The 27620-nt window shown below is 40.4% G+C and overlaps 1 protein-coding gene across 6 annotated transcripts in view; it reads right to left on the bottom strand.

Annotated features, from left to right (window-relative positions):
- MICU3 (mitochondrial calcium uptake family member 3) overlaps positions 1-27620 on the bottom strand; it is a 101231-nt gene that overhangs the window by 12637 nt on the left and 60974 nt on the right. For 4 of the 6 annotated variants that reach the window (XM_074992839.1, XM_074992840.1, XM_074992837.1 and 1 more), the window contains exons 9-13: positions 22898-22993; positions 15951-16051; positions 13150-13321; positions 5432-5540; positions 348-505 (exon numbers count right to left, since the gene is read on the bottom strand). In XM_074992839.1, coding sequence (XP_074848940.1) covers positions 348-505; positions 5432-5540; positions 13150-13321; positions 15951-16051; positions 22898-22993 — 636 coding nt within the window. The remainder of the gene's footprint in view (positions 1-347; positions 506-5431; positions 5541-13149; positions 13322-15950; positions 16052-22897; positions 22994-27620) is intronic. The other 2 variants (XM_074992843.1, XM_074992841.1) reach the window with 1 other exon arrangement.

Raw genomic sequence — 27620 nt, 5'->3', positions numbered from 1 at the left:
ACTCTTCTTCCCATTCCCCTGATGGTCAAGTAGTGAGGAGAAAGTACGTGGCTTCTGCGAGTCACTTTTCTGCTCCCTGCCTCACCAGCCAGGAGTGAGATGCATGCACACAAGCCATGTAATTTCTCCTTTCTCTCTGATAGTATAGGGAACAAGAAGAAGAGCAAGCGATGTCCCAGAACATGCCTGTTCCTCCCCTGGCCTTCCCAAAATGGTATTCTTGTCTTCCAGACAGTTTCCAAAGTCTTTCAAAACAAAAAAGAATTAATCAGCTGTTAGTTCATAGGCAATTTTCACTAAGTTGGAAATTGAGTCAATTAAAATAAACATAATATTAACATTCTTACTCTGAACCCTCGATTCAATCTGTCCTTCATAATCCCAATAAATTCTTTATAACTCAGTTGGTCATCTCTGTCAACATCAAAGATCTTGAAGACTGTGTTCACCAAATGTGCTGAAAGCTTCAGGCCAGTAGCTACATACACAGCACGCTTGAATTCATCTATATAAACAACACATACAAACAAAAAAGAAAAAACACAGAAGTCATTATGTGCTTCAATTACTGGATAGATCACAAGAGTTTACATATCGTGATATACCTTCTTCAGCATAAAGTTTCCTAGTGACCTATTTGTAATGAAATGCAGAAACAATGTTACTACAGTAAAATTCCTTTAATCTGGCCTGTCTGGGACTGGACAGGTGCTGGGTTACCAAATTTTCCAGACTATTCGATGTCACCAGCCCCACAATTCTTGGCTTCACCACCCCTGTGCTCCTGTAGTTTCTTCACCCCTGCGCTTCTCAGCTTCACCGCCCCTGCACTCCTCCTGCTTCTTCACCCTCATGCTCCTCCGCCTTCACTCCCCACACACCCCGGCCCCTCTGCAGCCCAAACCTCACCGGCTTAATCCCCCTGCCCCTGTCCCACAGCCCCAACCCACCACCCAAGCCCCCCGACGTATGAGAATTTCGAGGCACATGAGGGTTGCATTCCATACAACCCTCACGTATCTCAGGGGACTACTGTATGCCGGACCACCAAATTTTGCTGGATTGTCTCCGTAAATGGGACTATTTTTGCCAGACACTGGACCACTGGGATCTCCTAATCATCAGAGTCTGGATTAAAGACATTTTACTGTACTAAGTTATGTTTGCACATGTAAGCAGTCAAAGGTAAGGATACATATAAATTACAATTGAATTTCTTAGTTCATATTTGGTTCCATAACTACAGATGATTTCATATTCTAATAGTCTATAATGATATATAACAGAAGTCATACAGGAAAAAATATGAGTCAGCTTCTTTATTGGTGAAAACTGGTGCAGATTAATTGAAATCAACACAAACAGAGAATTTAGCTCATAGTTCGCAATTCAAAAAATGTTCATAATATAACTATGTGTATCATATGTATCATAATAGGAATCCCATGCATTATACTAGCCTTTATTTTTTATAGAGACTTTAGATTCATAAGCTCTTTCCTTAAATGACCAAGCTCCATTGTTACAGTCATTAGGTAGTACAACAGGTTTGGAGATGAAAGACTGTGCATGTCTAGAAGCAGACACTTCTGCGTATGTCTACAAGTAATTTTTCAGTTGCTTATAACTTCATAATCCAATCAATTGGTTCAAGTTTATGACATATGCACCCCTCAATAAGGTCTTTTTACATACCATAAGCCACCCAAACACCACCTTTGGGCAGGAACCAAAAATGGAAAATTGTATCTCACAGGCAGTATAAGGAATTCAGAAACATGTACAGTAAATCCTCAATTTTACGGATCTGGACTTTGGAAACAACAGACGTCTGCCAGCCCCCCGTGGTTCCAGATCTTCGCTAGGGTCCATAAAATCCTAAATCCCATCCCCCAAAAGTAAGGCAACTTACCAGAGACGCTGGAGCAGCTGCTGCTACAGTGGGTAACGTCCTAGCTTCCAGCTGCTACGGTCCACCACGGCTGAACCCTCCACCGTGGCCTGAACCGCTGCCACCACCAAAGCCACAATGTGCTCCTCCCACCAGGGTTGGGGCACATTAGCACTTACATACGCGCCCCATCCCCGGTAGAAGGAGTGTGTGGCAGTTCTACCATCAGTGGCAGCTCCCCGAGGCCACAACAGAGTCTCCAGCTGTGGGGGCAGCGATGCACCCGAACCTGTGGTGGTGCCCCAAGCCGAGGCTGAGCACCTTTAACTGTGGCATCACTCCATGCCACTATGGTCTCTCTGGCTCCAAGTGCCAGCAACTCTGCTGAGTCACAGGCATTTTTTTTTCGGGGAGGAGGGGACTGGGGCAAAAGTAAACCCTCAGATTTAATTGGCTTTCAGATTTAACGGACAATCCTCCCCCACATTAGTCCATTAAATCAAGGGTTTACTGTAGAAACTGTTTGACAGTTGCAAATACAGGATCAAATTTATGTTTACATTTGTACTTCCTTTAACAAATAAAACAAGTTTATGATACGGAAAAGAGTGCTCATGGAGTGGAGGGACAGAGGGGAGTTAATGAAATCAGAAATTTGGGGGTCCTGTGCTATTACTGGAGAATTGCTAATATAGTACAGTAAACTCTCAATTACTGGTGGAAGGGTGTCAGTTAAAGCTGAAAGTCCATTATATCCGAATGGTTATACTGTATGATGATGCACTGACTTTCCCAGCCCATCACTCACTCACGTCCTCTGCCCCCTCTTCCCTCCCCTGCCCCTCACACCTCTATCTCCCTCTCCCAATCACCAGGACAGGAGCTGAATGCTGGCCTGGTGCCTTCCACATCCTGCAGCTCTCAGCACTGCGGCTCCTCCAGCTGCCAGCTCCAAGCCACCCACAAGAAGGTAGAGCATGGTGGCCCCCAGCCTGCCAGCAGTCTCCAACACCATGGCTGCTGCTCAGTGCCATTGCAGGCAGCAGTGGCCAGGTGCTGACATGTTCCATGTATATGGGGCTGGGGCAGAAGAGTTCCTGAGCCCCCAGTCACTCTGGCAGCTCCTCCAGCCCTGGCTGTGGCTCTGGTGAATCTCCAGCATTTATTTAGGGGGTGGCTAGCAGACAGAGTCCATTATTTCCGAAGTCCATTATATTAGGGTCCATTAAATCAAGGGTTTACTGTACCTATTTTTAAAAATGGGAGGGGAGTGATCCAGAGGCCTGTTAGCTTGATTTCCACTATATAGAAGATCTTGGAACAAATTTTAAAAGAAAAAGTAGCTAGGGAAATAGAAGTAAACAGTAACTGGAACGTGTTTTTACAAAAAGTAGATTGTTCCAGACCAATCTGAGCTTTGTTTGAGGTTACTGATTTTTTAGACAAAGGTAATACAGTGGATGTACTCGGATTTCAGGAAGTCATTTGACACACTTCCACATGGAAAATAATTAGTTAAAAACTGGAGAAGATGGAGATTAATATGAGAAATTAAAGGTAGATAAGGAACTGATTAAAGGGGATACGCTAGTGGGCCATGACAGAAGGTGAACTGCCAAGCTGGAGGGAGGTCACTAGTGGAGTTTGTCTGGGATCAGTGATGGGACCAGTCCTATTTAATATTTTCATTCATGAACTTGGCACAGAAATAAAATTTGCAGATGACACAAAGTTGCAAGGTACTTTCAGTTTGGAGAAGAACTAGGTTATACAACAACATCTGGATGTACTTGAAGAGTGGACTAATAAAAATAGGATGAAATTTAATAATGCAAAGTGCAAGGTCACGGACTTAGAGACTAAAATTAAGCATTTTTATACGTGCAGGGGACTTATCAGTGGGAAGTGACAGAGGAGGAGAAAGACCTAGATGTACTCATTGATTACAAGACTATGAACTGTTGGGGTGACAAAACTGGGAAAAATGTTAATGCAACCCTAGGATGCATCAGATGAGGTATTCCCAGTAGCAATTGGAAAGTACTATTGCCATTACAGAAGGCACTGGTGAGACTTCCCGAACACTGTGCAAGTTCTTGTCTCCTATGTTTTAAGGAACATTAATTCAAATTGGAACAGGTGCTGAGAAACCTACTTGGATGATAAGAGGAATGGAAAACCTACTTTATGAGAGGAACTATGAGGAGCTAGGCTTATTTAACCTAACCAAATGAAGAGTAAGGGAACCTATTATTAATCTCTATAAATACCTCAAAAGTATAATCTCAGAGAGGGAGAGGAGTTATTTAAGAGTCACTACTGACACACGAGCAAACAGATATAAGCTGGCTGTCAACAAGTTGAGGCTTGAAATTAGATGGAAGTTTGGAACCATCAGAGGAGCAAAGTTCTGGAACAGTTTTCCAAGGAGAGCAGCAAAGTCAAAAAACAAAATGGCTTCACGACTGAGCTTGAAGAGTTTATGGAGGCAATGGTATGATGAGATGGTCTACAATGGCATGTGGCACATCTGTAAGTGGTAGCATCAAATATCTCCAATGTTTAGAAATAGGAAAATAGATATGGAGGTGTCTGTCTGGTGGGTCTTGCCGACGTGCTCGTGTCAATATACTCCAACTGATTACCACATTTGGGGTTGGGAAGAAATTCCTCTCCCCCCACAGTCATATTGGCAGAGATCCTGGGAAGTTTCTGCCTTCTTCTGTAGCATGGGTCCCAGGCCATTTGCCCATGTAAAGTAGACTAAGTGTAGGATTATCTTTAACCGGAAGTCTTTAAATCACGATTTGAGGATTTCAGGAATTCAGCCAGAGATTATGGATTTATTAAAAGATGTGGACTGGGAAGGTTATGTGGCCTATGATGTACCGTAGGTTAGAACAGATGGTCACAATGGCCTCTTTAGGCCTTAAAAGTCTGTAAGTATATGAGTTGTATGTACGGCATCTTCTAAAATTACAACAGATCTGCAGGCATGTGAACCAAACGTTAACAACCAAGATAAGGAAATAATCAAATTCAGCTAGATATTTTCAATTTCAGGACTTGTCTACACTAGCCCCCTCCTTCAAAGGGAACATGTAAACGAGCCTGCTTGGTGAATAGCAATGGAGGTGCTGTGCTGCGTATGCGGCACCTCACTAGCCTAATGCTCGCTGTGTGAACTTCAAAGTTAACAACTCTGAAGAGCCAGCAAGCTGTGTAGCCGCTGGCACTTTGAAGTACCCATGCAACTTTGAAGTGCCCTTACTACCAAAACGTTTCATGTGGCAGAATCTGGCTAATGAGGTGCTACATGTGCAGTGCAGCACCTCATTGCTATTCACCAAGCAATCCTGTTTACATGCCCCCTTTGAAGGAGGGGGCTAGTGTAGACAAGCCCTCAGTGATACAGTTATATCCTCTTTTGCCAGTAACATCCAGTTATGATGAAAAAGTGCTAGGACAAGTGCAGGTGCAGGACAGCAAAGTTGCACAAAAGATCTGTTTTTAATCACTAACAAAAGTAATAATTCTCACCTTGTCCTATAGAACGATTTGCAAAATTATACATTTGCATTGCAATTGCAAAGTCTTCTAGGTTGTTCAAAAACTGGAAAAATGATCTGAACTCATCAAATGTGATACCCTATTGAATAAAAGAAGCACACTTGCATTAGTACTCTTAGAATAATCAGTAGAAATGATAAATGAATAAACACCTGTTAGAAGGTTGCATATGGCTAGTGCATTTAGAAAAAATATCTGACATCCAGCACAAAAATGAGAATTTTGCAAATGACGTCAATAAGAACAAGATTTGTCCTGACAAGTTCCAACAGATATACCATGTCTGCCTGTTTCTCACAGCTACAGGAAGTTAATTTTCACTCAAGAAACACTAACATAACCCTTAAGCTATGAAAATTATTACTATGATGTAACCATGAACACACTTTTATATACATATCGGAATACTTTTGCAGTGATGTAATTGCGTATCTAGGATTGACTTTAAGGTCTAGAGTAGACCAGCACACAAAATTCACTACATGTACTTATGAACCAACTCAGTGTACTTACAACTATTTATTTACAGACCTGAAAAAGAGTTCTGTTTTAAGCTCAGAAGTTTTTTCTCTAACCAGCAGAAGTTAGTCCAATATAGGATATTACCATCTCCCCTTGATATATTATGAACGTAACTATATAAATAATACGCATTACTGCAGCCACGTTGGGTACTATATTAGATAGATGGTGAGATGACTTTCTAGACCTGAAAGTCAATCCTAGATACACAATTACATCTACAATTGTGTAACTGGAATCACCATATCTAAGATCGACTTATCAGGCCATTCTTACAGAGGGAGATTGATAGGTAATACTCTTCTGTAAACTTCCTTTACTCCTTGAGAGAATGAGCAGTGCTGAGATTGCCTGTTGAGCCCTGGTTTGATTTCTCCTGTCCCCGCTGTGTGCGCTAAATCGAACCTGGAATATTGACCCCCATGGGGTCAATCTTCTGGCAAGTATAGACATATCCTATGTTAAGTTCTTTCTTGTGAATTTTGACATTCATTTTTGTAGATACCTGAGCTTTCTTCAGCTGATGGCGACACACATATTATAGGGGATGTCTTCTGCTTTCCAAAAGAAACTGAGTGTTAGCTAGGATTTCAGCACTGATCAATCTGCTGAGTAGCAAAGCTTTTAAAGGATCACCAGGGATTTTTCTTTTTTTCTGGCTCTTCAGACCCTCTTTTGTTTTGGCTCCAAATCCATAGCCCTAATTACTAACTTCAAACCCAAAGCCAACTCCACAAGAGATCCCAACTACCTGATATCAGCTTTTAAGATAAAATCAGAACCAGTACTCCACTTTCATGCTCATTGACCTGAAAGATGCCTTTGCCTTTGTTGACCATGCTTTCTTTTCATGAGATCTTGTCTACTCTTTGCTTCCATGACTGTCCTCTGAAATTTCCCTCCTCTCTTTTGGGGAATGTTCCTCACCTGCTGTTCAGCTTTCTTTAGTTCCACGGTGTCCCATATGGTTGCCACTTGCCACATGTGGTGTCAATTCCTGCTGTGGACCAGCATGCAGATCTTGGAGCCTTTAAAATGTGGCTCCTCCTACAGCCACACACTAGGAATGCCATCTTCCCACTTCACACATGCACCCCACCATTTGATGGGAGACAGCAGTGGCTCCAGCAGCATCTCTGGTCCCAGGAACTCCAGTGACTCACCAGCATTGATTTAGAATGGGGAGGGGGTTGGAGGAGCTTGGCTCTGGCAGAGGAAGAGAGTGGCACTGGGGGAGTGTGATGGCCCCACAATGCCCTATAGATATCCGTTCTGGCTGCTTCCATCTCCACTGCTCTCCAGGTGCACAGGAAGTAGGTAACAGGGAGCCCAGAAATGGGAATTCATTTTCTTTCTGACCAGCACGGATATCAAGCCTCAGAAGCCATCCATCGCACCTAGCCATTGTGACTACTCAAGGTTCTTCTGATCTGAGTTCTCAGGGTCTCAAAAGAGCTCCAGCATGGAGCCATAACAAGATCCTGGATCTCATTTCTGCATTGGGTGAAAAATCAGTGCTGAGTGAACTGTGAACCAGCAAACAAAATGTGGACATTTATGAGAAGATTTCATAGGGCATGATCGAGAAAGGGTAAGCCCAGGATGCTCAGTAATGCCGGGTCAAAATAAAGGAGATCAGGCAGAACTATCATAAAGTGAGAGAAACCAACAGGTAATCTGGGTCATTTCCCAAGATGTGTTGCTATTATGAGCAGCTCCACATCATTCTTGGGAGGGACTCAACCGCAGTCCCAGAGACTAGCAAGGACTCTTCAGGAGACCATCCTCTAGACTCCGGTGAGAACCGAGTGGGGGAGCAGGAGGCAGAAGCCAATGAAGAGGAAGAGGCTGACAGTCAGCAGATGCCTGAGGAAGCTGATCCTAAGACCCCAAGCTCTTCATCGCCCTGGAGCCAGTCCCCTTATTGACACCTGATGCTCCAGAGTCCAGCAATGCTGGAGAGGACTCTTCTGGTGAATATATTTTTTAGAATGCTACAAGTGGGCTGCAGCTGTACTGAGGTACAGGTTTACTTCTGTTAAGCATACTTTTTAAAATTACTACAAGCAGGTTGTAGGTCAGGCACAGTTGATCTATGCCCCTCAGAACATCTCGCCCCTTCGAACAGCTTGTTAATATTTCTGGGAACGGAGTGCTTATCCTCTTTGGAGATTTCCAGAAAGATCTTAGCCAGGTACCTTTATTTTTTGCGTGAGGTTTTAGGAGAGGCCTGATTTATTCTGCCTTCCATGAGAGCACACCTTGCCATGCCAGGCAGACAGTAAGTAATCTGGTATTAGGACAACACACAGTGTTCTGGCAAATTTTCCAGCCCTGTACTCACACAGTATAAGCATAGTTTTTTTTCCCACTCTGTTATTGTTAGGAGTCCGATCTCTCTTTTTGCAGCCTCAAAAAAGCATGGGCAGTTCCATGAGAGTTTGTCCCCTTAACATTATTGCACTTCTCCTTGGCCATATACATTTCCCAGGACAGCCCTGCTACAACACGTGGCTGGTGGGCCCACCATCTCCCCGCTCCATGTGGCTGGCAGGCTCTCCTCACCCTGACCCCTCCAACCATGTTGCTGGCTTTTCCCCTGCACAGGATTTATAAGGATCACCAAGAAAGTTTTTTCCCCACACTTTACAGGGTTTTGTTTCAAACCTGCCCTGACCATCCTCAGACCACCAAGATCTTACCATGTCCACAATGGAATGGTCTGGACAATTAATAGCTTCTGTTCTGAAGAAACAGCTTCACTGTCACCCTTAAAAAACAAAAAAGTGGCCTTGGAAAATAAAAGTTGCAGAGACTGTCAAACAGGGACCCATTAATTCCATTGGTATGTGCTTTGTGTCACATTTAAAAACTGTCCCTAAATTTTTTACTTTCACTGTCTTTAACAGGCGGAGTGCATGGGGGAGACAAAATTGCTGCAATGAGGCGAAAGAAAAGATCCAAACAGGACCTCATCCTGTGGCAGCTTGAAAAGGCAGAGAGGGACTGAACCATAGCTGCCTCTGACAGAAGGTAAGACCCAGCAGTGGCAACAAAACATGCTCCAGTGCAAGAATAAGGACTTCACAGAGCTCTAGATGGATGTCAGGGAGCAAACCAACATCCTGTGTTCCATGCTGGAGCTGCAAAGCGACACTAACCACAGGACTCATTATGGTGTCTCCAAACCCTTTTGCCTGGCTTCCCCTCGACATGGACTCTCCACACTGCAAAAGGCTCACATTCCAACATACAATGCCAGAATTCCCTTCTTTTTCTTACCCCTAAACCCTCCTCCCTCTAAATAAACTGAATGTTTTTGTGAAAAGCAGTGTCATTTATTGGTTCACATTGGGTGGGGTGCAGTTGGAGGTGCTTTCATAAAATACAAGCACAGATTATTGTGTATGTGGGGTGATATCACAATAGTTAAATGCAGCAGATTCATGTGGCCATCTGCTTATTCATAAAGCTGTTTTTCAAAGCTGCCCTGGTTGCTGTTGCTTATGCATGCACATTGCTGAATGTCCTTATGTCCAGCTGTGCATAAACATGAAATTTCCCCTCTGCTGATACACAAATATTATGGAGAATACAGCATGATGCAATCACAGTGTGGATAGTAGTTTGGCAAAGGTCCAAATGGGTAAAAAGGAACCTGAATCTGGCTTTTAAATGGCCAAAGGCACATTCCACCACCATTCTGTACTTGCTTCATGAGCCAAGGGAGCAGAGGGTAAAAGTAGGGTCACCCAGTATCAATATGGGGATTTCCATGTTACCAACCTTGATTTTCTGGTCTGGGAAGAAAGGCCCATCCTGAGGCTTTTGCAGAGATCTGAATTTTTAAACCAACATCCCCACCATGGTTACAGAATGCTTCATGCACCTTTCCCAACCATCCCACATAGACGTTGGTGAAATGAACTTTGTGATCCACCAACACCTACAACACCACGGAGAAGTACCCCTTGCAGTTTATATACTCTGAGGCCAGGTGGTCCTGGTCTGAGTCCAGGGCCAGGATGGGAATGCACATTCCACCTATTGCCCCACTGCAACTAGGAAAGCCCCTGGTAGCAAAGCCATCCCCTATAGGCTGCACATTTTCCAGAGTCACAGTCTTCTGCATCAATGGGTGCAGACTGCCATGGCTACCTGGATCACCATGGCCCCCACTGTAGATCTGCCCACCCCGAAGTGATTTCCCACTGACCAATAGCCGTCAGGCGCTACAATCTTCCACGGAGCAATGCCACTTGTTTGTGAACTCTCAAAGCAGGTCTCATTCTGGTATCATTAGCTTCACAGTGGGGGACAGCAAATCACAAAGTTCCATGAAAGTGGCCTTGTGTGTGAGGAACCTCTGCAGTCACTGTTGGTAGTCCCAGACCTCCAAAACAATGCAGTCGAACGAACATATGCTGGTTTCACGTCTCCAGAAAAACACTCCACTGCAAGCAATGCATCCAAAGCATCTCTGCATTCCTGTTCTCCAGTTCCTCAGTATCACCATCCAAATCATCCACACCCGTCTCAGCCTCCCATTGGCTTTGTGTAATAAAACTGCATAATGCTTTGGGAAATGGCCATAACACACTACACAACGGCTCTAAGATATTCAAGATCTATGCTAGTGCCATGAGCCTGGGGCAGGCTTTGGGAAAACGGCCCAAAAATGGCACAAAATTCCTTGAGCCAGATTTTTGTCTGCCTATGGCAGGGTGTGTGTGTGCTTTGCATTCTGGGATGATGACAGACAGCCACAATCACTTGCAGCCATTTCTTCCCATAAGCCATTGGCACAAAAACCAAGAATACAATGGGACAACAGGCACTGTGGGATACTTATTGACAGTGCATGGCTAATGCATTCTAATGTAGGTAAGGTAATTGAAACACACTTTCTAGATATTTGCAGACCCTCATCTTTGACTTTATCAAATGTAGCGGTAAAAAGCCACTTCATTAAATTCAATTTTATTACATAGTGTAGCCATAGCCATAGAAACCAAAGTCCCATTTTGAAAAGTTTGAAGAGTATTTGTGATTTCTATTCTACAGAGTTACAGCACTTCATCCACAGTCATAAGTGCATATTTTCAAAAATCACTTGCATGTAACTGTAGAATATTGAGATGTAGCACAGCATATTGCATTTAGAATTATGGAAATTATACGCAAAGGACATGGCAAAATGGGTAAATTCTCATTTGGATGACACAGTTTACCAGCCAGCAAAACTTCTAGAGGACAATGGCCTGATGAGATAGTTTTCCAAGCTGACGATTCTGTTAAAAAGCACAGCCAAGAAAAGAAAGGGAGCTTACTAAGTTGAAGGCTTTTTCCACTCAAATAATTGATAAAAGTGAGATACTGAACGTTAGAGAATATTTTTATACATAAATCAATACAAATACAGATATTTTCTTTTTAAACTGAACTGTCACCTTACAGTTATATACATGTGTTTCTCTATGTCCATGATTGCGTGCCATTATTTTCTGCTACCTAGATGTTATGTACATGATCGTAACTATTAAAAATAAAAAAAAATTTGAACAAACAACTTCTGTTTTCTTAAACAAGCCTGCTCCCACATACAGGTTGATTTCAGCAACCAAATAAATGTAACTACCATACAACAAAAAGCCCACATACCATACTGAAGTAAAATTCATTTCTGTGGCATTATAAAGGCATTGAAAGAGTGAAAGACGTGTACTACTTCTGTCTCATATTTAGAACTGGGCATACAGAGGACTAGTTTGTATCCCCGTACAAGGGGAAGCCATTAGCTCAACTGCCCTAGGAGCAAGGCAAAGAACAAAACGTTTCTTGGAAAATATCAGTTTCTCTCTGGTCTCCCTGGGTCTGGGGAGTGACTGAATACCTTCATCCCCAGATTCCTCCTCCTGTGCCATGTACCAAGTCAGCTACTCTGGCTGGCAAAGGGCTGGGTGTACAGAGCAATGGCTCTTCATATGTTCCATCCCTAGCAATGAGAGTGAGTGGGCAGAGTAATAGGTGATTAACCCGACTTTTTTGTACCACTGAGTTAAGAGTTGTGATAATCTCACCCCAGAGCAACTACTGTTTCGCACATAATTAAACCATAACATTCATTTTTGTACACTTACTTAAGGCTCCTGTTGTAAATATAACTCCAGTTTTACATTCAGCATTTTGTTTTAATCTTAATTTTTACATTGTCCTAACTGTTTTGAATTTTTAATGGCTTATTTTTTTCAGACCAACAGTTTAAGCTAATTGCCAAAGCATACTTACTGCTTTTAGTTCCACAAGTGGAACTGTCAATATTGTCCAAATGTGTAGCCATTTTAAACAAAATCAGAGTGTTTGCAAGGACATATCCACCTATGTAAACAAAACAGAAGAAATATATCCAAAATACCCTATGTTCTATGGGGTGATTGTAACACAAGCTATATTGGTTTGCACTGATGCATTCAGCTAACAGAAGAGTTTTCTATTGTTCACGTACACTATTGACAACACATCTGCTGCTAAATAATGAAGGATTAACTACCTAATGTTCTGTATTGTTCTTAGTTCACAAATGCTTTGAAAATATCTCTTCAGCCACTGATAAGAAACACTCACTCATCAAGGCTATCTACAAATGACCCACTATTAAGACTATTACAGAACTAGATACAAAGTGTCAATATTGTTTCTGAAAAGGTGACAAAGGTGATATCAGAGGGAAAAAAACAGAAAAAAAATTTGGTTTTTCACTAAAGATGAAATTTTCTAATAATGAAACTTCACTTCTCTACAGCACTTAAGCATATTATCGTTTAAACTGAGGGTTTAACATAGTATTAAACCACTGGCTTGAAACACCTTAAAAGTAATTATTGGCTAATTCCCTGGCTTTAAACACCTTAAAAGTAATTATGCATTAATTCCATGACATGGTTCCTTGTTAATTAACTCTATGCATTTTACAAATACCGTATCATTCAGTGTGGATTTTGTTGAACAGACAACGCAAAGTAAATGATCAGAGATATTTAGGATGAAATCCTAATGCCAATGAAGTCAATGACAAAACTCCTGTTGATTTCAATGGCACCAGGATTTGTCTTTAGGATTTTTGAGGTTTTATCAGTTGTGCATCACTGTAGTATCTGAGCACTTACCTTTTCTTCAGGAATCCTGCATCGTACGTTTTCCAGGTAACTTGATGTATTTTCCACATTTGTGTATCTCAAAAGAATATGAGCAAAGTCTTCCTCACTGATGGTGTTCATCCCATTAGAATAGGAAAGGAATTCTATTTCGAGAACTTCAGTCTGTAGGTTGTCCATAAATCTAAAGCAAAAACATGATAAAAATGGAACAAAAAGTAGTTTGCTCTTCTACACCTCCTTTCATCCTAAGATCTCAAAGCACTTCAAAAACTCATTAATGACATCTTACAACCCCTCTTTTTAGATAATAAAGGATAACCACATAAAAAGTAAGCACTGGTGGTAATGGTGAAAAGCCATACCTTCTACTTGTTTGAATCTCACAAACATATTTTTTTTCTTTGTTTGAGCAACTGTGTAATTTTTTGTGGTATAACTACATTTAGTAATGTTCTCTAAGTGCCGCCATTAGAATCAGTTTTCACCTAAATTCATAATAGATATTAATTATGGTACCTGTTGCAACAATTTGGGGAATCTGTACAATTTATTAAATTCTCTCAAATTATGAGCCCAGAGTATGTGTCTGTCCCAGCCTACAGGCTCCACTTCGAATATTGGATTCTTCATAGTCTTCATTGTTATCCTGCTATCCTCATTTTGGACTGAAGTTTGAACAAGATAGTGGTACAGGTTGACAACAGAAGACTATTAAATGTGGATGGCCAGCCACTGAAATTTAATTGCTCCATAGAAAAAAACTGGCTGCCTACTAGGGGAAAAAGGGAGTGAGGAGACGAGTTCACTTCACAGAAAGTCCAGAGCTGTCAAAAGGCAGGTTCTGAAAGGCCTATTGGCCCTCCAGTAGAAGGCCTGAGAAATGCATCCAGGAACTTCTGTGCATTCAACTGCCCATGGACATTACCCAAGTTGCTGAATCTGCATGGTCTAATGTGGTCTGGAGAGAGGTCATAGATAAGACCTTCCCCTCTTCCAGAAAAGCTGCAAACTCTGAGTAAGACTCCTAGAATTTTCCCAAGGAGGGCCAAAAATTAAAATTATAAGGACCATTTGCTGATTTGAACTTCTCAGCTGGGGTCTCCCTGATGAATAAACCTTTTAGTCAGAGATGTTAATCTTTTTGGCCTCCTTTGACTCGGGTGCGGTACACTGCTGTCCCTGCCTCTCCTTAGCATTCACTGTATCTATAAGCAATGTTCACAGCTATGAAGCATGAACAAACACTCAGAATAAAATATCTTCTCTCCTCTCACAGTACTGTGACCCCAAGCAAGCTGGACCCAGGTACTGCAGAGGGGTTACCCACTGCGATGGAGAGCTTTGGGCCATCGTTTCAATGAGGTCCTTGGCTTGCTCAAATGTGTTGGGGGTGAATGTCATATCCACGTCCCCCAGCTGGCGGTCCCTCACTGGGGAAATTCACAGGCACTGGACTTAATGGCTCTTACTGTGGTGCTGGAGTTGATGGTGTCAGCTGTTCTTGTGCTACCATGGAGTGTCTTGATATGGGACACACTACTTTGCCCCATCAGTCTTGGTCATTCGTGACCGTCTCTTCTCTGGCCACTTCTGTCCCTTATGTGGTACTAGGGAACGTGAACAGTGCTGAGAGGTTTCCTGAGCCAGGAAGCTTTGGAGGCTGAATCTTTTGGTGCACTGAGGACAGTGTACTCTGAACTGAGGAAGCCAGTCTGCAAGCTGGGCTGGCCACACCAGCTTAGGGTAAAGAACTGACTCCATACAGAGGAATTTAAGCCTAAAGGTGTTCTTTGTCCAAGGCCGGATATCCCTACACATCACAGAGGTGACTGTTCGACGTGCTTCCCCAAACCACTGTGGACAAGGCTCATGGGAGTCTCCTGCAATGTTCCCACTAATCTTTTCCATTCATGTGCAGATATTTTCCATCCATGTGTAGAATACATTTTTCTATGTGCACAGAAGCATGTGAGAATGTGCACCACCAGCAGAAAAAACCTAGCTGTGGGCATTCTACTATCAGCTGGGTGGCATCTGAATCTCTCCCGAGTCGCTGCCCACATGCTCAGCTCACAGAGAACACTAGTCTCCTGTGGGCAGACTTCAGTCAAGAAGCAGCAGGTTTGAAGCCCTGTGACTGAGGCATGCCCTGGTCTGCAGGGGAGCGAAGGGACTACTCACCACTAAGGAAAGAGAAACTAGCTTACCTACCTAACACTTAACTATCCTAATGACAACTCTTTACAAGAACAATAAGCTCCAAGCTAGGGAAAAAGCTTGAACTGCGCAGGAGGTGGGTTGGTAGTGGACTATATACACAGCACTGTAATGGCACTACTCCAGGGGGCTTTGCTGCCTCCTGGACAGGTACTGTTAGGGGAAAAACCTCCAGAAAACTGTACACGATGTGCACACACCTACTTGGAAATGACATTAAATCACTTGAAGAAGAATACCACATACTGGACCACAAATACCACCTTTCACAGTGCTGCATTTCTTGAGTCACACATATAACTAATGACCTCCTCATGTACCTGGTCATTACACAAAACCTCATGAAAGAGGGATGTTTATTTTGTCTTCATTAAAACCAAAACTAATTAATTTTCAATTCTGTGTATTGTCTTAACATTTTCTTCAATGTAGTTTTAAAAATTTTCATCAGAAAAGAGAAATCAAAGAAATGGCTGAAAATGAAATGAGTATAAAGAAAAAGTTACTTCCTTTAACTAGATATATTATGTATATTATATTTGCTAGCAGATGTGGAAGTCTGTTTATATAGAAAGTATAAAATCAAAGCTCACCTATAAAAATCGTCAAAGTTTAGCTCAGCCTTTCCCTTCTTGCCAAAAAAATGTACAAGCAGTGTAGTATCAGATAGCAAACTTGAAATGTCATCTGCACGCTTAAAACCATTAGAATAAGAAAATTAGTTGAGGTTCTGATTGTTTTACAAATGCTTCATCCAAAAAAAGCATTTTATAATCAGCGTTTAGCACAAAAAAAGAGACATGCAGCAAATACTTAAAATACAAATTAGTGTATCCTATGTTCATGTTAGAAAGGTAATATTAGTATTCAAATCAGTGAATTCAAATAATTTTTTATATCAAATGTTGACGTAATTTCAATTAGTACAATATTTAAAAAAAAGATGTCAGTGGAAAATATGAAAAAGGCATGAAAAATAAAATCAAACTTTAGAAAAAAAATGGACTAAAAGGTAAAGTGGATTCTAATTTACACATATTTATAATTTTTATATAAAATTAGTTTTCCCAATTTCCATAGATGCAATTTTGCAGCTACAAAAATGAAATATTTCTGAGTGTGTGTTATCAAACCACCTCTAATGGTATATTTTATACTAGAGCCACAGGGAGCAGGAAACAGTCTATAGTGTGTGGTCTCAACAGAAGACAGCAAACTTAAAATATGCAATTATTCTATGAGATCATGATTAACTAATCTTATCTTCACTGTTCCTTCATGGCTATGACATATAAGTAGTAGTACCACTCATATTATTAAGTGACAGGTCACAGATATAGTAAATAACCCTCAATAGAATACAGTGATTATGCAACATTTCACATTTTTGGTAACTGCTATTTATTGCATTTACCTATGTATGTGTGTGCTCATTTTTCTCTTTCATAAAGACTGTCTTATTACAATGAAAGAGCATTTTAAAAAATGGAGATAACAATTGAATAAAATGTGGAACCGATCCTTTAATGTATTCAACATCGGCAGTGTTTCTTTAAATCACTGGGGCCCCACATGAGATCTGCTGGCAGAATGTAACTTCCAGGATCGGAACATGAGACCTTTTTGAAACCTTGATCACTATTTGGTTAACGAAGTTAATTGATTTATAAGAAATTTGGAAACAATCCTCCGATGAAGCAATCGAGCCCCAATCCTTGAATTCTATTGCTTTAGCTCTATGCCTAGTTATTGGACTGGTGCAGAAATTTATGAAAATATCCACAGAAAATCACCAGATAAATCCCTTTCTCCAGAAACAAGTACTCCCAAAAAGATATCTATTCTAAGAAATAACAAAAATTTCCCCTATAAAGGATGCAAAGAGTAGTAACTTTTGAGAATTTTTCTACTAACTTCTTTGGGAACAGCACTGGACTAAATGTCTGAATAAGATTTTGAAATTATAAAATTAATTAATTGCATTATGCTTAGAAACAAGAAAGCTGATTAGGTATAAAAAGAATCGTAGCTTAAAATGAACAAAAAAATGTCCTGATAAATTCAAGTAAAGACAAACCCCAGATGCACTCTTTATTTTTATAAAATGCATGTAATATCTATATAGGCAGAGTACGGCCAGTCTTCTGAAATAAACCAAGGTATGGCAATACGAAAAACTTAAGATTTTCTGGATAAATAACAAGAAAAATGAACTGAAGCAAGAGACTATGCTACGTCACAATGGCTCTTATTTATAAAAAAGTTGAAATACTTTTTTAAACACTTAAAGTATAAAGAAAGTTTTTCTTCACAGAGTGCACAGTTGGCATATGAAACTCCTTGCCAGAGGACACTGTGAGGACCAACACTTCATCTAGTTCAGAAAGAACTAGATAAATTAATGGAGCTTAGGTACTTCAATGGACACTAGCCAGGATAGGTAGGAATGGTGTCCCTAACCTCTGTTTGTCAGAGAGTGAAAAAGCATGTCAGGAGAGGGATCAGTTTCGTGATTACCTGTTCTATTCACTCCCTCTGGGGTATCAGGCATTGGCCTCTGCCTGAAGACAGGATACTGGACTAGATGGACCTTTGGTCTGACCCAGTATGGCTGTTCTTATGTAAAGTTTGCTACATTTTAAAGGAATTTATCAGCAGTAAGTATTAAATGGAAACAAAAGGGAAGCTCTCCCTATCATATCAGAGGAAATGAGAAGAGATATGATGGTCATCAATGAGATATGATGAAGAGATATGTTGGCCATCAATGGAACTATTCTTTAAGAAGAACTAAATGTATACGAAGGCTTGAGAGATACCAGTGAGAAATGAGATATAGCTGCTTTTCATATGTAAAACAAGCAGTCATTTGGAAATACCAAGAGAAAGTGAAGATTTAGGAATTAAAATGTTGCTAATTATGAATGTAGGGACTAGTCTGATTGGATTTATTTCATTTACCAAAGGGTAACAAGGATGAGAAAAACACAAGCATTTCCAAGTTGGTTTACTAAAATTTCTGCCACAGTGGAAAGATTGAGAATTGATCCTCCGTTGGCATAAACTGGCATAGCTCTACTGAAGCCAAGACCTAGTCCTAAAACTGCACATGCTGAGAATAACCTGAAACTGTTCAGGCATGTGTATCTTGGCTCATTACGAAGAGATGAGCCACAATAACAAAACAATGTTAAAACAAGTTTCCTCAGCTCATAGGGTATTGATATAAAATAATTTAATATGCATTTTGTTCAAATCCTTCATGACATACTATAAAGTTTGAATGTTTTCAAAATTTTTCTATTATGAAAATTAACATTTCATATATACTAGTAGTACTTACTAATAACCAAAGAGAAGATATTGAAGAACAAAAAAAGGAAGAACAAAAAATCTGTCCTTTTCATTGTCCAAGAACTAAAGGAACAGAAGAGATACTTTTAGTAGTTTAGTAAAACCTTTCTAGGATTTTCAAATTTATATTTAACGATCTCTAACCACTCTCTACTAGGTTCTTGTATTGTCCTCCTGGGAGAAATAGGATAGCAAAATATATATCTGTAGAAATATATTTTATATCATTCAATTAAGACAACTCAACTCCTAAAATAAGCTGATGAACTAGAAAACAATAATCACTGAATGTGTCTTAATACTCCAGGGTCCTCTACTATGTGCCATAATACACTGTAACAGAGATATTTTGATTTTCTGCATCTTTTAAACAATTAACAATTTAAGTATACTCAAGCAATTTCTTTCATGAACACTGAATAGATATTAGACTTTAAATTACATCCTTTCATTCCATAATTTTTTTTTAATAACCTTGTTACATGCCGGTTTTATCCATCCACATCTAAAGAAGCTGCATATTAGTTAAAGAATTCACATATTAGTTAGAAACAAACAAAAAACAAAATTAGAATTCTACCATTTCTACTTGGTCATTCTCACTGAGTGAAACTAACACAAAACCTTAGTATGTTTTTACTGAGTCATGAATCACTGAAAATATACCAATTCCTCTTGTCTTAATAGTACTATATAACTTACATCTCATAAGGGATAGTTGTTCAAAGTAAAACTAATTCTGTTTTATAACAGCAAAGCAAGAAAATAAATTGTCTTCTTTTGATGTAATAAGATGTTAAATTCAATTGTGATTTAGTTGAATTAAAATCTTTTGAGTGAGAATGAGGGTTAGCTTATCTGTTCTGTTAAGAGGTATTTTATACTAGTTCTAAGATATCTAATATAAATAAAAGCATAAAGGCTGACAACATGTCAGTCATACAATTAGAGAAAAAAGTTACCTTTTGTTACTGTTGTTCAAGTTCCAATTATGTATGTGCACTCACATGTGCACAGCATCTAGATGATTTTTTTTCCTGGCAGCTAGCTGTAGGGTTGGACTGAGCACCCCTTGGAGTGGCGCTGTCATGGTGCTCAGTATAGGATCCTTCCAACCTGCCCCCTCCTTACTTCTTTTTTTCTGGCTACTCTGACAGACATTGCAGCTCAAATGAAAATGTGAGACCACTTCAGAAGGAAGGTCACATGCAGACGGAGTCATACAATGTCCTTACAGAAAACTGTATCAGGGAGCTCCAAAGTTTGGACGTCCTCCTGGCAGAAGTTACTGAAACCAGGAAAGCCGGTTTATAAGAGAGGTAGAGCCGGGAGCAACTAGCCAGTTGTTTGAATGGTGGACCCATAAGTCTGAGGAGGACTCAGTTAAGGTCCCAGAGGGGTGGGGGCGGGGGTGAACAGGTTGGAAGACCTGAGGGTAAAGTCTTTAGAAATCTGCTAACCAGAGGGTTTATAAAATACAGAATAACTGTGTGTACATGGGTGGAAAGCAGATATGGCACCTATATGGAGCTATCTTCAGCATCCACTTAGCAAATGACTGGAGACTGAACCATGGCCCTGGGAACAGGAGGGATGGGATAAGGGAGGGGGAACATCTAAAGAACATATAACTACTTACACTAAACTAACAGCTAACTACTCACTAAGTAAGACCATGGCTAACTATATACAAGAGTTGTCCACTTGTGAGGCAAGAGGAGAACACTGGGAAGTTCCAGCTTTCGTCACTGGTGGTAAGCGAGGACTGAAGAGGGGGCAGGTTAGCAGGGTCCTACACAGGGCACCATAACAGCACCACCACAAGGGGTTCCCAGACTGACCCTACAGAGAACTGCAAAAGGAAAAGCCTTCCACCCACTTTGCACGTGCACACACACACAAATCTGACAGGAATGCACGTGAACGAGCACTTGAAGAAGAAACAGATGTTCTTTCTGCAGCTCTTCAGTGAATTTTGCACCCTGGATAAAGTCTTTTTAGTTCTTTGTACCTTCATTTCCCCATCCTTAAAAAGGGGAAAATTATATATATTCATCTTGTAAAGAGCTTTACATTCTTGAATGAAAAGCATTATGGCCTGATCTAAAATCACTGACATCAATGGGAGTCATCCATAGGGAGTTCATCATATGTACGTTACAGTCTACGCTGACAAAGACACTTCTCCCCAATCCTGTATTTTTCATATGCTCTTGCAACTCCACTATTTTCCAATACCCATTCAGAATGAATCCACAAACCTAGCTCACCAGCGTTTATCTTCGCTGACCTATTAGGAGTAGTCTGTGGAAATACATAGCTTTTACTCACTCCCCTTGAAAAGACAGAGGGTCAGGACGAGCAACTTCTCTTCTTGACCAGACCTCCTTTGTGGAGTCTGACAAGAAAATATCTTATTTACCTTCTTTTTCACAAAAGCACTTGAGGAGGCTGCAAGACTGCAGAGACTCCAGTATCACCTAGTTTTATGTCACTTTTCAGCAAAAAAGTCAATAGCATCATCCAGATGTCAAGAGGGCCTGAGAGAGATAAGGCCATGAATGAAAGCTAGTAGGCTTAAGATTAAACCAAGCAAGACAGAATGCGAGTCTAATGAATAGTGGGAGATACTCTACATTAACTCTGTATTCAGTGATTTGCATTTTAGCAGAGTGTTTATGCAAATGTTCACACAAGAATGCTGAAATTAGATGTTGATCAGTTGTAATTATTGAAGTCTACAGATGTCTGAGTAATGCACCTTTTGTGTTCAATTGCCTAATGGATGAATTTGCATTAAAAAGGCTTCTAAAGAATACTAGTCTTAAAATATTGTACAGACAGGTATTAATTTTGTTCATTAAGTACAACAAGTGTAAAGACACTATGGCACCAGTTTTGCAATCTCAGCAATACTTTAAGCTTACCCAGCTGCCTAGCAATACCCTCAGCATGGGAGCATCCTGAGATGACATAAGACTTGTAAAGCTGCTCCTATGCCTCCCTCACTAATATCTCTGTTGTGATTTGCATGGCTTCAGATATTGGTATTACTGGGGAACTTCTACAGGTTGCTAATCCTTGGGACCACAGCCAGCCTGCCCCAATGTACAGCAACAACAGCTGGCCTTTAGACTCTCTTTTAAATTATCAGTACAAAGAAATACATATTCTATTTATTCAACTTTTGAATGGACAATTAAATAAGCTTTAAATTTTTATTATAATTTGGACACCAGCATGCATTCATTTTTGATGGAATAGAGATATTGCTAGTCTTTCATAATTACCTTCCAATATCTAAAAATAAAGACGGTTAATGTATGCAATTGTTTTTAAACTGCCTGAAACACGACTATTTTCAATCCAATAAATTAAAAAGAATCTTTAGCACAGGCGTACATAATTTTACCACGGTCATATGTACAAATAAACTTGAGTAACTTACGTTTTAAAGCATATTAAAAGCCTGAACCTGCAAAGTCTTGGACACCCCATGATAGCTGCTGAGCGCCCTCAACTCTCATCAAAGCTATGACCACATAGGATCAAACACTAAGGCTGTATCTAGACTGCAGGCTTTTGTCAACAGAAATTTTGTTAACAGAGCGCACATCCAGCCTGTTGATCTCTCAGAAGAGATCTGCCATGTCAGGAGCAGTCTGTTGACATCGCTATAAACCTCATTTCAAGAGGAAGAAACGATGTCTCAACAGAGGGGGTTTTTCTGACATTAGGCCCCGTGTGGATAGGCAAACATCAGAAAAGCCTTTCCTCGCAGAGCTGTCGGCAAAAAGTATACACAAATTTCGAACCACAATTTGTATCTTTTGCTGACAGTTTCCCTGCAGTCTAGACACAGCCTAAAAGAAGGGTTCCTAAGTTTTCAGTTACAAAGAAATTAAGAAATAAAGTAAGTATCTTAACACCAGACATCGTAATAGGACTTGATCTTCCAAATACTGCAAAAGAGAATGCTAGCTGACTAGAAATGACAACTTCAACTAATGCCACTGCATTGAGCCACATTAATTGCATATGACAACCTTCCATAAACACCATTTTTAAACAATAATTTTAAGAAGAAGATAAATAAGATTCACACCAATAGGGAAACATTAAGATATACAAGAAAATAAAAGAAATGGGAATTTGTTAAATGGACCAGAGAGAGGTTTTATTATACCTCTGCAAGGTCCGAAAAGAGAGCTTGGCTTGTGCTACGCCTCAATGTATCCCAATAGCTTCTGGGGACAAGGTCCTTTTCATCTGTCTTAAGTACCTGTAGAAGTTTCAAGAAGCACAACTGTTTGAAAACCAAAGAGCAATAATAAAAACAAACAGCTTATACATTTTTAAATCTTTTTTAACTAATCTTCAAAAAGAAGACTGCATGGGTGTATCCATAATTTTTATTCCTGAAAAAAGAAAAGTATTTCACACTTCTTATAAACCCAAGGCACTTTCAAAGGGGTAATAACATCAATACCTATTTTCTTATTATCATGTTGTGGGGCTTTCCAAAACGTAAGCAATTAATACAAAACCAATTAACTAGATTGAAAGAGTTATAATTAGTAATCACACCACTAAACAACTCTGGGATAACAATTTAAAGTGTATTATAATTGTTTCTATATTTTCAAACATTATTGATTTACACTGCAACACAGAATACCAAGTACACAGTGCTCACTTTATAGCCGCGTCTACACGTGCTGGCTACTTCGAAGTAGCCCCGCCAACTTCAAAATAGCGCCCGCCACGTCTACACGTGGCGGGCGCTATTTCGAAGTTGAAATCGACGTAAGGCGGCAAGACGTCAAAGTCGCTATCCCCATCAAGAGATGGGAATAGCGCCCTACTTCGACATTGAACGTCGAAGTAGGGCACGTGTAGACGATCCGCGTCCCACAACATCAAAAGAGCGGGGTCCGCCATGGCGGCCATCAGCTGAGGGGTTGAGAGACGCTCTCTCCAGCCCCTGCGGGGCTCTATGGTCACCGTGTGCAGCAGCCCTTAGCCGAGGGCTTCTGGCTGCCGCTGCTGCAGCTGGGCATCCATGCTGCATGCACAGGGTCTGCAACCAGTTGTCGGCTCTGTGGATCTTGTGCTGTTTAGTGCAAGTGTGTCTGGGAGGGGCCCTTTAAGGGAGCAGCTTGCTGTTGCCCCACAAGTGCTAGTCCACCCTGTGACCCTGTCTGTAGCTGTTCCTGGCACCCTTATTTCGATATGGGCCACTTTGGTGTGTAGACGCTCCCCTGCAGCGCCTACTTCGATGTAGTGCTGTCCAACATCGACGTTGAACGTCGACGGCACCAGCCCTGGAGGACGTGTAGACGCTATCCCCGTGTAGACGTAGCTTATATGATTTTAATTACATTCATACGCACAGTAAAAAAGATTTTAAGAAGTATTTTTTCAGTTTGCCTCATACAAGTACTGTAGTATAATCTCTTTATAGTGTAAGTGCAACTGACAAATGTAGAATTATTTTTTCAGTTAATTACACTTAAAAACAAAACAATGTAAAATTTTAGAGCCTACAAGTCCATTCAGTCTTATTTCTTCTTCAGCCATTCACTTAGGCCCACTCTATAGTACTCCCCTCCCATCTAAGATATACAACTTCAGCTAGGCAAATAGAATAGCTGAAGTTGATATACTGACTTACCATGCTGGCTTTCATGTGGTGAGATTGCAGCTGCTCTCCTACTGACTCTGCCTACTCATCCTGGTGGAGTACTGGAGTCAATGGGAAAACGCTCACAGATCAGTTTATCATGTCTAAGCAGATGCGATAAATAGGTTGCAAGTGGATCAACTGCTGCAGCCCTGATCCCCCCTGTAGGGGACACAAGCCCTACGATAAATAAGTATCCAGAACTTAATGCTAACTGCTTCTTCTTTACAGTGGCACCAGAAAGTGAGAACTGGCATTTGCATAGCACTGTTGTAGCTGGTATTGCAAAGTATTCACATGCCAGATATGCTCAATATTCGCATGTTCTTTCATTTTTTTACTTTTATATATGGCACTTTTAAAAATCATTTTTACAGTCCAAATATTTATAAGAGTAATAATGCAAAATATTATATATATTTTGTGTTGTAATGAAAATCAATGTATTTAAAATGTAGAAAGCCACACACAAATATTTATGATAAATTTAAACTGCTATTCTGCTATTGTTCATCTGTGCCATTAGAACTATGATTAATTGCAACTTTTTAAAATCTTGAGATTAATCGCATTTTTTTAAGTAGTTTGACAGCCCTAATATAAGCAGAAACACTGTGGAGTATGTGCAAGGTGGTAATGTATTGGCAAACTTGTATTATTACTAATTTCATAATTTTGTCAAAATATTCATACCAATTGGATTTCTGTAATCCAGACTTCCTAGTCTGAAAACACCCCAGTCTGGCACCACTGGCAACCCTGTGGGTTCCCCAAGCATGGAGCACTCAGAAGGAAAACCTGGTGAACTTGTTTTAGGAGTGTTGGTGAAGCAGGAAAGAATGGCGCCCCAGGGGGCCAGAACGGGAGCTGAATGCCTGACACCACATCAGGGGAGCCCCACAAACTGGCAGCTGGGAGCAGAGAACAGCTGGCTCCCAGGAGCAGCAAGGCTGGCATTCACCTTTCCTGGTCTGGCAAATTCCCTGGTTCATGATCAGTCAAATGCTGAGAGTGCCAAACTATGGAGATTGTAAATGTATATAGATGAGGTTGCTTGTGACAGGGAGCTTGTTTTCTGATTTACCAGAACATGACATTACACCACTGGCACAATCCAAATAGTGAAAAGTAATTTAATGCCAACAAAGGATCCATTTTATTAGTACCACAGAAAATTACAATCAGGTCCACTGAGCTCAAGCTCTACTTGCAGAATATACAGCAAGAAAACCTGATTGTGGGTGTCCACTGATAAATTTACTGTGTGTTCTGTTTGAAAGAACTGCCAGCCGTACCTTTTTGTCACAAAGGTTCTGTGCAACAATTTTAGAGGACTAAGACACAGACTTCCTACATTTAATCCCTTCCCCCATCCTCACTTTACAACCAACCTTGAAGTTGCAGCCTGACAGCTTCCATCTTTTTGGCCAAGAACCACTAGATAAGGTGATCTTGGAGACAGTCAAGTCTTCTTCTAACTTGGTTAGTGTTATCACTGTTTTGTTGAATGCTCCATTGCACTTACTCCCTTGCCCTCTCCCCACATTATTATAGGCTTGGTTCACTGCTTTCAGTGCTCCCAACTCTTGTCAGTCTGGCAGAAAAGACAAAGACTGGGAACTGATTTCAATCTTCCAATTATAAATAGGAAAGAAATACTTTTGTTTTTTCACATCAGCATAAAACATAAAACTAAGGGCACAGTATTCTGTACGGTACCCTTTGCAAAATGCTGTGGCATGCCTCATAGTTTTTCAGAGTTTCTATAAAGCCAGAGCTGTTCTGAGGAGTATTCTGTAGACCTTATTTTTGAATTTCCACACCTTCAATGTCATATCTACTAAGGAAATTTAGACCGTTGGAAATTTAGGAAGGAGATCTTTTATATATTTTAGAAAAAAATCTCTCCTGAAATACAATATTCTCAACGCTCCTTAAACACAGTATTTTCTCAGCTAACATATGCAGCCTCCATGGCATTCAGCTTCCCAATTTAGCCAGTATTAAAATATGGCCACATGACTGAACACATCATTTAACTATGCCTTACCAGTGTAATACACTTAGGCCATCTCTACACTAGCCAAAAACTTTGAAATGGCCATTTGCATGGCCACTTCGAAGTTTACTAATGAAGCGCTGAAATACATATTCAGCGCCTCATTAGCATGCGGGTGGCCACGGCACTTCGAAATTGACGCGGCTTGCCGCTGTGCAGCTTGTCCAGGCAGGGCTCCTTTTCAAAAGGACCCCGGCTACTTCGAAGTCCCCTTATTCCTATGAGCACATAGGAATAAGGGGACTTCGAGGTAGCCGGGGGTCCTTTTGAAAAGGAGCCCCATCTGGACGAGCCGCGTCAATTTTGAAGTGCCACAGCTGCCCGCATGCTAATGAGGCACTGAATATGTATTTCAGAGCTTCATTAGTAAACTTCGAAATAGCCATTTGCATGGCCATTTCGAAGTTTTTAGCTAGTGCAGATGTAGCCTTAATGTTTATGAGGCTGTCTTTTAATTATTTGTCTGAATATGAACCAAAAATCAGAAATGTATTCTGCAATATATTTTTTCCTGATAATAAATGGCAATAACAATGTTTTGACACCAAACCAATGTGTCATCTAACTAAAAAAAGAATGGGGAAAAATTCACAGACTTCTTGGGCGAAGTATTTCTGCTTACTGTAGTTCAAAACATTTTTGCCTTAAGAGAAGTGTATTCCTTATAGGCTTATAAATTAAATCGAGTATTTTACTTTTGTATGTATTGTCTTGGACAACAAAGACTTAAATTAGTTGAGATGCCAATCATGTTGTTTAGTTTCTCTGAAAACAAATATTTCATAAGACAAAAATAAACAAGCAGAGTCATTTCAAACTTAAATTCTGTCAAATATTTTTAATTTAATTCCCTCTTTAAACTTACTTAAATTTGGCACCCATTTATATACTGTATGAGAAAATAAACATCTAGGACTATACTTTAGAGCAAGAGATTTTTAGCCAATTGAACATTAATCCTTTTGTTGATTTGCACCATCTATCAAAACACAAAACATGCTTTTCCCATACCATAAAACCTCTGTAATTATCAGAGTCTTACACAGATCAAAGATTGTCTATCACACAACTTTGGAAGAAATCTCTCATCTGAAAGTTTGGAATTTCATTCCGTGGAACTTCCAGAAAGATCCATAAGAGAATCACCCAATATTAAATAGAATATAT

The sequence above is a fragment of the Carettochelys insculpta genome, chromosome 4, assembly GCF_033958435.1.
Source record: "Carettochelys insculpta isolate YL-2023 chromosome 4, ASM3395843v1, whole genome shotgun sequence".
Classification (NCBI taxonomy): domain Eukaryota; kingdom Metazoa; phylum Chordata; order Testudines; family Carettochelyidae; genus Carettochelys; species Carettochelys insculpta.
This window is presented reverse-complemented; position numbering and strand designations above follow the sequence as displayed.